Source organism: Diadema setosum, chromosome 10 (assembly GCF_964275005.1).
Source record: "Diadema setosum chromosome 10, eeDiaSeto1, whole genome shotgun sequence".
In the NCBI taxonomy this organism is placed as follows: Eukaryota; Metazoa; Echinodermata; class Echinoidea; order Diadematoida; family Diadematidae; genus Diadema; species Diadema setosum.
Genome location: NC_092694.1, coordinates 6,658,264 through 6,672,492, shown reverse-complemented (window position 1 = coordinate 6,672,492; position 14,229 = coordinate 6,658,264). Strand labels below are relative to the sequence as shown.

The window sequence follows — 14,229 nt, the reverse complement described above, 5'->3', positions numbered from 1 at the left end:
GTATTACAACAAAAAACGTGTGGACTTTTATAGCAGGGGAGCAACCTTTAACGCTTTCACTGATCCCACTTGATGATTTGACGACGAATGTGTAACATATCACGATGGTTGTTCCAACCAGTTTTGATATTCCGTTGTCAACGTCGTTGTTGTTGTTGTGGTTGTTGTCACGTTCTTGGCATTGGCCTGACATCAGTGACTCCTCTCTAATCCGCTCAGGAATACGTGTCCTCTCCTTTGTAGTGTATTTCTGGTGAAATGATAAAAAGGGGATAATCTCCCCTCCATGATATCATCATTGTTTCATAGTGAACAAAAAAAAAATGTTAGTTGTGCGAGGTAAAACAAGTAAATTAAAATCCAGGATGTCATGCACGAAAATTAACAACAACAACAACAACAACACTAAACATGTCGGTGAAACTATGATTAACTTTCTTTCTTCCCCCCCCCCCCCACCTCTCCTCTTTGCGTGATAGATTAAACACCTGAGCGAGACGCATCCCACGGCCTTACTTTGGCGTCAGCGTCGTGTGCTACTGGTAACTAGGTGAGAACGCGGATACACATTGCACAAGATGAGCTCGTCCGCTGACATTACGAGCTCAGACAAGCGGGTGGAGGAGGGTGCACAACCGAATCCGAAACGGCGGAAAAGCTCTTCCGCGAACTCGTTCGCAAATGGGCACAACAGAAAGGGCGACTCAGCTGATACCTCTGCCACACCGGCCACAGTAACCACAAAACCAAAATCGACACCCACAGATAGCAACTTCTCCGAACGTGTGGCTAGTTCATCTGCTACTTATTCAGGAGCCGAGGCGGAATCGGTAGACACAACACCAAGCGCAATGGCTGGGACTGTACCATCGAACTCGACAGTCAATGGCACTGTCCAAGTTGACGGAGATTCAAATCTTGCGGATTCGGAGAGGCGATCAACCAATGGGGACTCGCAGTCAACGGCAGCTGGCCAATCGTTACGAAGGAATCAATTTGGTGAAGTGTCCGATGGACACATGTCGCTTGACGATTGGTTGGAACAATGGAGAAGAGGAAAGACGAGGTTCACCATGAAAGTACCACACAGGTATGATAGATTGAGATTTTTGGGTTTTTTATGATTGTCCTTTCAAAACTCTTATCAAAGACGTCCTTAAAGGGGTCGTATAGTTCTGGTTAAGACCTAATTTCAGGTTTCTAACATTTTTTTTTTTTGTGAGAAAATGAGAAACCTCTTATGAAATATGAAAGAGCACACTTTATTACGATCGCTTTGTTTTACTTTGTTTTTGGATGTTTTGGTCATTCCGAACCCGATTTTCATCGAATAAACTTTGAATTCCTCTTAAAATGGTATGCTCTGTACTATTTCATAAGTGTTTTCTTGGTATTTTGCCAAAACTTAAAAGCCCAATTTCCAACTCCACCAATACCGTACCATCCCTTTAACATTTAGTGAGATTTTCATCTGCAGATCCGTCTTATTTCAAGACTTTCCTTGTGCATGGATGGTCGTTGGTTGTACAGTTTGATTATCAATTTCACATCAATGACAATTACTGTATTATATTTTGACAAAACACTTTATTCTGGCATGAACTACTTTCTTAGCTGAGATAAGTGCCATAGCAGCGAATGGCTATAAGTAACCATCAACATACCAATGAAGAAAGGTGGAAGGTCTATTCTAGTATAGGCCATTTGTTTTAGGGACTCTGATTTACACTATATTTCCCAAAGATTTCAGACTTTTACAGCATGTATTATTCTAGGGAACTAACCGATCACCACATCGTTCAAGAACGAGAAAAGCGTAGCGTCGAGGCTGGTACATACACACATGCATACAGTACAAACAGCTTTTGAAGAAAGTTTTTATGCTATGCTTCTTTTACATACTTCATCAAGGAAGTACAGAATAGTGTTGTAGCGTTGGTATTGGTTTCGTACGTTGTCATGCTGCTTTTACATGATAAAGAACACATCAGACGGCTTTATCCCATTCCATGAGAATAAGAAAACCAAATATAATCGTCGCTGGGGTGACAAGCTTGTATCTGAAATTTTGGTGAAAATGACTTTTTTAAATTAATGGTCAAATAATCGGTTAAGGGATGTCCTGTCCAAATCCATACTTGCATACCCGAAAAATGAAGCCACCACGGCTTGTCAAAGGAAAGGCTATCCCATTCGCTGTAGTGCTTTGGCCGCCATGTTTTTTGGTTCTCCTGAACATTTGACATTTTGTAGATACTACAGGTCTTTCATGGGATTGAATAGCCTGTCCAAAATCAAAGCTGAAAGATATTTTTTATTGGTATGTAGAAGAATGTTTTTCTACTCCTAATTATGGTTAATATTGTACCAAGAAGAGATGGGAATATAGTGTAAGTTTTCTATTAAATTTCGTGCAATCTTTTACTTTCTTATGTCACAGTTATTATACCATGGCACTTACGCAAAAAGAGGAACGTTTCGTGATTGTTTTTCTTTACATTCCATTGTTTTTGATAAAATCAATTCGGACATAAAACGGCTTCTTACTTAATTTCCAAAAAGCTTAATTGATGATTAGGGTAAATTGAACAAATTTGTTCACCAAACTTTCATTATAACAATTACTTATAAAACAGGATAATTGTGAGAGATGTTGATACTTAAGGAACAATGATATTATAACCAATTTAATTTGCAAACATGATCGAGATTTAACAGTTTTTAAAACAAAGAATGCACGTCATAACTGTCTTGTTCATCTGCAGTCAAAACTGTCTTAGCGACCAACTGTCACAGCGGCCACCTGTCGTATAGGACCACTAAGAAAAAAAAAATCCCTCCGAGAGAAAGGCATGTTAAGGAACCTGTATAGCGGCCTCCTGTTTATAACGGCCACTTTTTCTTTTCTCTTGCGATGACCGCTATAGACAGGTTTGACTGTATATCCAAGTCTAATGAAGCTTTTACCGTTCACTTTTTAAAAAAAAAAATTTGATTGAGTCATTAAAGTCACCATGAATATTGAGTGGCCATTAACTGCTACAAGCAGAAATATTTTGTAAGATTATTTTAGACGAATGGCAGAATATACTACTTTTTGAAGAAAAAAAATGAAAATGGGGGAAATGTGTACATGGGATCCAACGGAGTCACATGACAACATACATGGTCGACGCAGTATCTGTCTATTGCTGTCCTTCCAGTTCCATAGAAACCTTCAGTGCACGAAGGCTTTAACTTACTTTGGACGTTCCCAGGCTTGATCTGAAATGACGCTGTCCATCAACATGATCAGCAATCCACTAAAGAAATGCAGTGGGATGAGCGATAATTGATGTGATTGCATAATGTAGGTGGACAGTTGCCTTTTGTGTTGTTCTGTATTGTGTTGGTGGGTTTTTTTTTCTGAACCTTTCCAATAAATGTTATAATAATCATTATAATAATCATTTGCTTGTGTGTATATCTGTTTTTACTTTGAAATGGATTAGTTATGAAATGGGATAAGTTACAATGTTAATCACCCACTCAAAATGTGAACATTGTGCGAAAATGTTATTGATTATGTTGAGATGGAGAAAATTAAAACAAACTTGAATTTGAACTTGAACATCGTCCAAACTGATAATAGTGCGCAAAACTTTATTGCGTAACTTTCAAGCGTCCCATTCTACTTTGGCTGTTGACTTTGTCTGATTAGCAGAGTCAAAGTGCCGCAAATTGCTGCACCCGTTCAGTGACTTGCTTCCCGACGTGTATCTCAGTTGCTCTACATAATGTACAGTCTATCGCTGCTGTGCTAACATGTGCTTTTATTTTTGTTTTCATTTTGATTGGTAGAATGCTGGTAAAACACATAGGCAGACTAGTGGAAGGCAGAACTAAGCCATCTTTCTTCGTGCCCTGCTGTGGAAAGACGTTAGACTTGAAATGGTAATCCAGACGAGCTTATTACTTCTTTATTGCTACTACTTAGAAAACATAAATATGATATCTAAATTTCTGTTTTTATAACCATTACCATTCTTCTTCCTCTCTTCTTCTTCTTCGTCTCATTATAATCATTATCATTATTATTATCATTATTATCATTCATTATTATAGATCATTACTATCAGTGTCATCATCATTATTATCATTATGAAATAGATAAATGACAACGAAATAGATTTTGAATTGAATTGAATTGAATTATCATCATTACTGTTAGGAATGATGACTGTCAATCGTATTTGTTAACAGATACAATTATTATTATTATTATTATTATTATTATTATTATTATTATTATTATTATTATTATTATTATTGTTAGTATTAATATCATTGTTATTACTATTATTATTATTATTATTATTATTATTATTGTTATTATTAGTATCATTATGATTGTGTTACCGACGTCACATATCTGCAAACAGGCGTTTTTATTGAGCCACTAATGCTAAGCAAAGCATCAGGTACAAAACGATGCCTATTTCCTAATGATAATTTGAGTCTAGAAGGAACTAATAAGAGAGATGACAATTGTTAGGATCCGGACCCAGTCTAATCACTGACGGAAGACGAAGTGTGTCGAAGTGAGCCTTATAGACATGTAAATATTGGCTTCTCTCTTACTATGCGCAGATGTCATTATTATGTGACAATGATAATGGTAATGTATCTTTCATTCTTAATATTTCACGTTTCGATAGTGGTTATAACAGTTTAATATCATAATAACCAGTTACTATGATTATTACCATCACAACTACCACCAATATCTTTATGATTTTTGTGACTATGGCAGTAATGATTAGAAGCAGGTCTATGATAATTGAGGATGGTGGTTAAAATTTTCATATTTCAGTCATCATATTTATTTAATTATTATACAGTTGTTATCACTGTGGTTAGTCTAAATGTTTCTGTTTCTGTAATTATTAATTATCGTCAATGTTGTTCTTGTCCAGGTTGGCTGATAAAGGTTACAGCGTCACCGGAGTGGAAATCGCAGAGACGGCATGCAGGCAGTTCTTCGAAGAGCACGACTTGCAGTTCACGGTCGAGGACGTCGACGATCACGTCGGCGGAAGTCTGTTCAAGGTGAAGTAGTGTTCACTGGACATAACTACTCACTAAGATCATATATATATATATATATATATATATATATGTATTTATATGCATGTCATATATATTCATATATTATATATATCATGTATTCATAGGGCCTACATAATCATTTATTTATATGTCTACATAAATATTCACTTGATCACGGCGATAAAGACTGGCAAAGAAATAAAATTAAATAAACATATGATCACAGACACTGTCCCAGGTTATATTACATGACATACTCTTCCCATGACAAGACGTGCAAATGGCTAGTCAGAGAGCAAAACGCCGTTATTAGCAGTATTAGGCGAAAATCCCAACGTAGGCGTGCGTATTTACGTAAAAATGACGATAATAGTAATTATGCTTTATACATAGTACTAAGCGCCCTAATTGCACCTCATGGGACTATATTTACAGTCATTAATTAATTTTGCTTTGTAAATATTTATGTTCCTTAAGCTCTCTACAGAGTGGATTTGAAGGAATATAAGTTATTTGTGTTCATGTAATCATTTTTTTTTTTTTACTGTAGGCGTATGACATTTCGTTCTTTTTTGTGTGTCTTTTTAAGTCTCGCATTGCTAAACATTAGTCTTGTTCATGATTTTTCTATGACGTGTACTGTGCATCAAGTCTACCATGAATGAAAAAAACAAAACAAAACAAAACAAAACAAACATTATCCTGAAACTAATAAGGCTACCCGGAATAGAAACTTAATACATATACTAACGTGGGATTCATAACTTCATTGTTGTTGGGTGTTGTTGTTGTTTTTTCTGGATATCAGGTATTATTTTTCTTTTTTTTTTTTTTTTTTAGTCGTGAGTGACTGGTGGTGTGATTATCCCATCAATAACGATGCCACGCGTACCCTTGAACTGTCGAGTATCGTCAGATTATTCATGTCTAAAAATTACAATGTGCACATTAATTCATTACTGGAATTGGGGTGTAGACAACCTCGTCTTAATGGTGCAGACAACACGCACAGAATGACTAACGGACTCCTAACCGCATTCTGCCCCTAACCAACACACAACGTGGTGCTAGAAGGACGCTGTGACAGTTAATAGGGCATTAAAGACTTCTTGTGTCTCGCTGTGCGGCTTTTCATACTCGTACATTATATTTTCATATCGTTTATCACGAATTTATCTAACTATCTATCTATTAGTACATAATATATATATATATATATATATATATATATATATATATATATATACACGCACACATTTATAATATATGTGTGTATATATATATATATATATATATATATATATATATATATATATATGAAGAGTTTGTTTGCAAAAACCGATAAGTCCATTTTTGAAGATTTTGAAGTACGGTCTCTGTCACAAAGTACAAAATGATACCTTTTAAATGATATATTGGTCACTACATATAAAGGTATATTTTTGAAGTTATGGTCAGAAGAAGCAAAAATGTTCTTATTATTCTCTTTATTTTTCTTGACCTTTAATCGCAAATAATATATTATCTCCATTTGACAAATATGTACTTATCGGTTTTTGCAAACAAACTCTTCATATATATATATATATATATATATATATATATATATATATACATATATATATATATATATATATATATATATATATATATATATATGTATATATATATATATAATATGGATTATCAGATAATAAGAATTATTCTACATCCTAGGTTGTTTGTCAAACTGTTACCAAATACTACAACTACCACTAGTAGTAGTGATGATAATAATACCAGAGACAGAAAAAGTGATAATAATTATAACATTAAAATATGCTATGGATCGTGCGTGTGCAATTATAATATTGTATTATAATCATTGATATCATGAACACTGTTAATGTAGGCATCATCATAAGTATGATTACTTCTAAATTTTGTTTTCGCTTTAGTTAATAACTAGGTTATCATTTTATACATCTGTAAGGAGTAGTAGTAGTGATGTTGTGGGGTTGGTTCGTCGGGCAATATGCCCTGAATGCTATAGATATCATGGATGATAGAAGAACGCGATAGTCCTGTTGTCCTTAGAAGGCATAGCAATAATCAGTCAAAATTACTCGAACAGGCGACCACATGTCCACCTCACGTGAGCTTCGAGGATTATTGAAAACTGCTGTACAGCGGTTGTCCTGAGAAGCATATCAGCTGCATTACTTGTTACATGTGGACACCAGTGCATGTCTTTTTGGCAGTCCTTGAGCCTACAATTTTACTTTTTCGCCACCATTCGGTCAATATTCGGTCAGTTATTGAACGGTATTTTTACTGAGCCATCGATTCATAGCTGTGGTCAATAGTCGTTCAGTATTTTTGGTCCCTATAGCCGATCTACAATTTTGGTCAGTGGTCAGTCAGCGGTCGGCCAGCAGATTTCACCCCGGTCAGTCATTTCGGGACCCCAGGACCTAAGTACTTGTAATTGATGATGTGGTTCCAGTGGTCTAGTGGAGCAAGCTCCTGACTATTAGACCAAAAGGCCGTGGGTCTAATCCTACAGAATACGTGCATCGTTGGACACGATGTTTTGTTCACAGTGTCCCCCTTTGACCCAGGCCGGAATTCTTGAATAGAGTGGTGGAGTTCTCAAAAAGTGCAGAGCTCAACTGACGAGACCTATACCCTGGATAGATTTTGTTATGATGACGATGACGATGATGATGATGATGATAATGATTGTTTTGTTATTATTGTTGTCATTATTAATATTATTGTTATTGTCATCACTATAACACCACCACCACCGCCGTCATCATCGTCGTCGTCATCGTCATCATAACAATTGTCAGTGTCACTATGAATATCGGTAGCCGTTGTAAAGGGATTAGTAGTGGTAGCAAACATAAAATGTCTTCTATAATGATATTGTCCAAATGACCCAGTTATTGAGGAAAATGATGTGAGAAGACCGTCCAGAAATATTTAAAGGTAAAAGGGGAATTCATGTTCATCGACAGCTGCAGTTTACGGCCTATCAGTGTATAATCTTGTCATCATATTCTTCGATGGCAGTCTTTGATGAATCGAAGGTAGAAGTACGTTTCAGCGGAGTACATACAAAGAAATACGCAAGGCAAAGTGGGCAAACTGTCCGCTTGTCCCGTTATTGTCATCTCTTCGCGCTAATAAAACGCCGTTATTTTTCCCCTTTCAATTTCCTTCCGCACATGATCACTTGCTTAATAGTCCGCTGAGTCATCAGCGCCTCAAAAATAAGATTAACCGGCAGGAAAAATTAATTACGTCTATAGCTCCTGCCGATATTGTGCCCGAAATATGATACTTGTGCCCGATTGACACCGAGCCACTGTGGAGGGGCATGGGCCTCGTTTCATCTCGTTCTCGTTGAGGAGGGTTAAAGGGAAAATAACACTGGCTAACTTCTTTTTTTCTTGGTCTGAAAATCCTATAAATGATTTTCTCCCTCCATGAATGCTGAAAAAATGGTACTATATCTTCGTCACTCTGCCGTTGACACATGCGAAATCAGCTTTACAGCATTGTAAGAATTTAGATAAACTTGATCTGGAGCATCACTTTATAATTTTGTGTATTAAAGTAGCGTCCTCTCTTTCATGCAATCTCATCAAGGAGATAAATATTCAAAAACGCCAATATTTGCAAGGCAAATCAATATTGAGTGATCCTTTTAAACAAAATTGATTACATGTATAATTCTCTCTCCAACTTATTGATGGATTCCCATACGACGAGACATTAATTCATATTGCAGGTTTTTACCCCTCCCCCCCCCCCTGTTTTTTAGATTGCTTAAGTAAATTGTGTCTATCAGCCTATTTTGAATTTTGCCTCTTTCAGGCGATGACGAAATATAAGTTCGTTGATTTGCCTATGTACATTAAAGCACAATAGCTTAAAGGGATGATGGTACGATTTTGGTTGAGATGAGCCTTTAGGTTTCCAACATTTTTTTATTTCAAAACCGATTTTCATCAAATGAACTTTGAATTCCTCGTAGAACTGTATGCTTTTTTTTTTAAATTTCATTGAGTGGTTCTAAGTATCTTGCAAAAAAAAGTTAAAAGCTGAATTACTGCCTCAGCCAGTACCATATTATCCCTTTAAACTGTATCTGTTAGTGGGTAAACGTTATCCCTTGATAATATCAACGTATGTAAAGGGCGTCAAGTCGATTAAGTACGTTGTCTTTTGTCCGAGATAGTATCGACATCATGTAAAGCAAAATATCTTTTAGTTATCCCAATGCAAATTTTTTCATGCATTAGATAAAGCGAAACGAGCATCGTATATTCATCAAGAAATGTGAAGAGATATGATAATTCTGATAAGCAGATCAAAGCTGCTGCTCAGATTTCATTTTCTCGGATAAAGTAGGTAGCACACGAAAGGTTTTCCAAACACTCTGACATAATTATAAAAAGTTATCTGTATATCATGGTAATCATTTCAATCAGTGCGAGCTTAATTACAATCATGAAAATTATTATGACCATGATGATGACAGTGATAGTAATGTTAGTAATATTAATGATAACAATAACAATAACAACAATAACAATGATGATGATAGTTTATATTTTTGCAGTGCCTTTTCCACTGGATACAAGGCGCTGTGAGAATGATGTCATCCCTGGTCGCCTTACCAGGCAGTGGCAGTACGAGTCCAGTGCATAGAAGCTTGTATAATAACGTGAATAAGTAGGTCTTCAAATTTTGTTTGAAGGGATTCAGTGTTGGTGATAATTTCAAAATAGGAGGGTAATGGTAATGATGATAAGTAATAATGTAAAAATGGCAATGATAACAATAATAATGATAATAATAATAATAATAATAATAATAATAATAATAATAATAATAATGATAATGATAACAATAATAATAATAATAATAATAATAATAATAATAATAATTGATAATAATAATAATAATAATAATAATAATAACAATAATGGTAATAATGATGAAATAAGTATCAATGTTATTATTATCATTATCTTTTTTATTTTTATACTATTACTACTGATAATTATGACGATGATAATGATAATGGTAATAATGACTTTAACACTGGTATCATCATTGTTGTCATCATCATCATCACTATCAACATAATGTTGCTATGATCAACACTGCATTATGCTGCTGCGAAAAGACATATTATTATGTTGTCAAATGCAGAAGTGTCTGTATATGTTATGTTCATCTCCGTCGGAAAAAAAAAATGACGTAGCTTAGACGCGCAACTCGAATGCATTCTGGATATTCGTGTACAGGTGTTTAAGTCGGACCAAGGAATTAAGCGTTTTTTTTTTTGTTTTTTTGTTTTTTGTTTTTTTGTTTTTTTTTTTGCGAGGTAAAGTTCTTCTGTTTTATTGCCTGGTTCTGGTCGTCCAATTTTCCTGAGATTTAAGCGTTTTGCAATTTGGTCCTTTATATCGTACCATCGCAGATTAGATTCCTTTGGTGTTCCTAGGATACTGTGTACAGATAATATTTTTATCCTTAGAATATTGGACACGAGGATATAGCTGTCGATTTGCGGTATTGATTTACTGATGATCAAACAGTGACACATGTTCACGAGGGATCATCTAGCGTGTTAGTAGTAGCCTTGATTTCATGGCTGAACGTTTCTTTTCTCCTCTTTCTATGGTCCGCATTTCGGCGCCACATTGTGACTATCCTTACAGTGTAAAGAATTGGCTTGGTATCAATAGGCCTTCATTATAATGACAGTGATATTAATGAATGAACGTCTTGAAACCAGAATAGGCGCTGATAAAAATCAAAGCAAAGCACTGGTGGATGACAGCAATGGGAAAAGTAAATAAAAAAGAAAAATGGACTTGGCCTTGATTTACCATCACTGTTTAAAATTTGTCACCATGGCTGTATTCAGCCTACATTGACGTGATTAGATGGAATTCATTATAGGTGTATTGATCTTTACGAGAGTTGTCAAATGCATGCGTTGAACGATTACACTGCGGTGAGCCAACTTTGTGTATACTTTCTGTTGGAATCTGAGGTATCAAAAAACAAACAAAAAAAAAATCAAGAAAACACGCAAAACAGAGAAGTATAGTAAACACACGAAATGAAAAAAAAAAAAAAAATCCTGCTACAGAAAATACTAATAGTAACAGCAATAGCAGCTCTACAATGATGAAAGCACGTCATCCATAGTTGGAAAATGACGTTGAAAGCTGGCGTTGGAAGCGCACTGTTTTCAAGATTAACGCTCTTTAACAACTGTAGTACAGGCCGTCTATAGCGTGTATAGATTGTATTACCACAAAAGTTAACTGTAAAACTTTGATCAAATGATGGCGCCGTTCTACTTAATGCACATTCTTGCATTGCTCAGTGTCGAAATGAAATACGAGGACACTAGCTTCTTTGATAAGGCTAGCTTATTACTAATCCTGTTCGTCAAAGACTCCTAAATTAAAATTATCAACAAGGTGATATGATTCAACACCATTCACTTTTTTAATCGCACTTAATAGTCTTTTAAAAATCACTATCTTTCCATTTTTTTTTTCTGCAATAATTCCTTCTATACAACAACATTTTGGCACAAGCACAAAATGTGCGACGAATCAGTTTATTGTTAACAGCGTGTGAGAAATTAACACTAACTTGCCGACAACTACAGATTAACAGCAGGTCAAGCAGTGGTCAAGTTTTATGTACCCCTTTTAGTTCTCTTTTATTATGTTGTACAGAATAAAGATCATCATAAGTAGACTCACCTTACTTGTGCTTCTCGGGAAATACAGGAAATTTGAGCTCTAGCCAAAACCAACTCATTTGCACTTACCATACACTAGAGGTATAACGTTTGATGACATGAACATTTATTTATACTGCTGTGCACACCACGTTACCCCTGAAGGCCAGTCAATATCATTAAAATGTCGTCCGTATCTTCCTTTTGATTTGCAGGCTGTTGACTGCGACGTCAGGATTTATTGCTGTGATTTCTTCAAAATAACGAGCGACCTCATCGGCCAGTTTGACTGCATCTGGGACCGAGGTTCGTACGCGGCGATGAACCCAAGCGATCGACCAAGGTGAAGACGACTTTCAGTTCTCTTTTCATTGTTAAAATTTACGTTCTTTTTCCTAGAATATATCAATTTTGCAGACAGTACATCGTGTCACTTTATTTTACAAGTAGATTTAGCTTGTTGTCAAACCTTAATGAATTAATACCAAAGTATTTTCATATCATAAAGATGAATCCTGGCACTAACTAAAAGGATAAGATTTGGCTAATAAGAATAAAGGTTAACAGTGCAATTCTGTAATGTGCGAGTGCTATTTTCTGTTTTAGAAACAGTATTCAGCCTTATCAAAAACACACAAGATACGCATTCTTTCAAGTATATTTGAGAATCAGCTACTGAGAGGTTGAGAACATTTTGCCATTCTTTTTTTGCAAAAAAAAAGACACAAATAAACAACCAGGCAGACAGTTACTTATTAAGGACAGACTTCAAGTTTTCCAGGTAATGAAATGCTTCCTTGGTCGTTGGCTTGTTTTTCTGGGCAACAATGCACAAGCGAAACCATTATCGTGTGACCAAGACATTAAAAAAGACAGCCATTTTAATACACAGATAATTCATAGGTTAATCAACCCGTTTATAGTTTCTTCGGACAGAGAATCAGCGTCTATAAGCGACAACATTTCAGACAGCTTTGGAGTGTACTTCGGGGTCTCTTGTCTATGAAGTTTATAATTACCTTCTTTCAAAAGCAAGAGCCCGTAATTGTGGCAACGTAACTATAAGTTCGCGCGCGCCAAAAAAAAAAAAAAAAAAAAAATTCCCTCAACCCAATCTTCTCACCTTCTAGATATTGTGACGTCATCTCCAAGTTACTCCACCAAAAAGGGTCTTACCTACTCGACTGCTTCGAACTGGAGCATTCTGTTTTCGCTGGTCCCCCGCACAACGCCCCTCCTGGAGAGGTTGAAAGACTCTTTGGTAAGTACTAACCATCTTCTTCCCATATATCGCTACCCTCTATTTATCAGCTAATGATTATGCATTTGTGGTGGATGATCATTTGCACATTTACGTGTCTACAGCATAATTAATAAGTATGATATACATTGATAGAAGTAACTGTGTATCTGTTTGTTTATCAATAAATTTACATAATATATACTGATCCATCAATATAATTCAATTTTTTTTTTTGCATTTATTCATTGTCCGTTTGTTAATTTTCAGGTATTAGTATTAGCATCTCTTCAGTCATTCGTTTGTGCCTGTATTATGTATGTATACAAATCCGCACAAAATTCATATCATCATCTTCTTCTTCTAAATACTTCTCAACATTCCATCTGGAACCAAGCGAGGAGGTAACAGAATGTCATCATATAGGAATATAATAGGGGACATCATGTACACTGTGCTTACTTGAATATAAGGACGTGTTGGTAATTACTGTCGTTTTGTTCATTATTTGTGATCAATGTATGTACTAATAAGCAAGACATATTAAAATATTGGTGTTATTCTGTTGTTCTCTCTTCTCTTCAGACTCGTTTGTCGTCGAGCAAATCGAGCACGTGGATGCCATGACGGATTGGACACGGTCCTGGGGAGTCGAGTACTTCTTTGAAAACGATTTCATTATTAAGCACAAGAGTGAATAAAGACACGAGGGCACACGCACACACCACCACGACCACCATCACATCACTATAACTACCACAACCAAAGCACTCTAAGCCACTAGTTTGATTGTACAGAGTAGTATCAATTAGTTCTTCGTGCCGGCAATCACATTCCGCAACAGATTGGGGTGACAACAGGGAGGGTGCTGCTTTTTGATTGGGCCACAGTTGATTTTCATTCGCGACCCCTGCCAATCAGTAATATTTGCCATAATCTCGTCTCGTAACGCGCGATGATAACGGCGAGAAATTCATTGTACAATCATTTACTCACTGCATCCCATTTAGCCAGGTCAGGTTATCACGCCAAGTTGCCAAGTTGGATCCAAGTTGTCGAATTGTTCGTGTATCATGTTGTAATCCTACGTAAGCGAGAGCAGGGTGTGCCATCGTCTAACTCGGGAGGAGATATTCAA

At 36.0% G+C, this 14,229-nt stretch overlaps 1 protein-coding gene across 1 annotated transcript; it reads left to right on the top strand.

Annotated features, from left to right (window-relative positions):
- Positions 1–578: 578 nt before the first annotated feature.
- On the top strand, positions 579–13,792 carry LOC140234449 (thiopurine S-methyltransferase-like). Its single transcript, XM_072314495.1, has 6 exons — positions 579–1,090; positions 3,841–3,933; positions 4,956–5,088; positions 12,067–12,194; positions 12,982–13,112; positions 13,677–13,792. The coding sequence occupies exons 1-6, from the start codon at positions 579–581 to the stop codon at positions 13,790–13,792; spliced, it is 1,113 nt and encodes a 370-aa protein (XP_072170596.1).
- Positions 13,793–14,229: the final 437 nt, after the last annotated feature.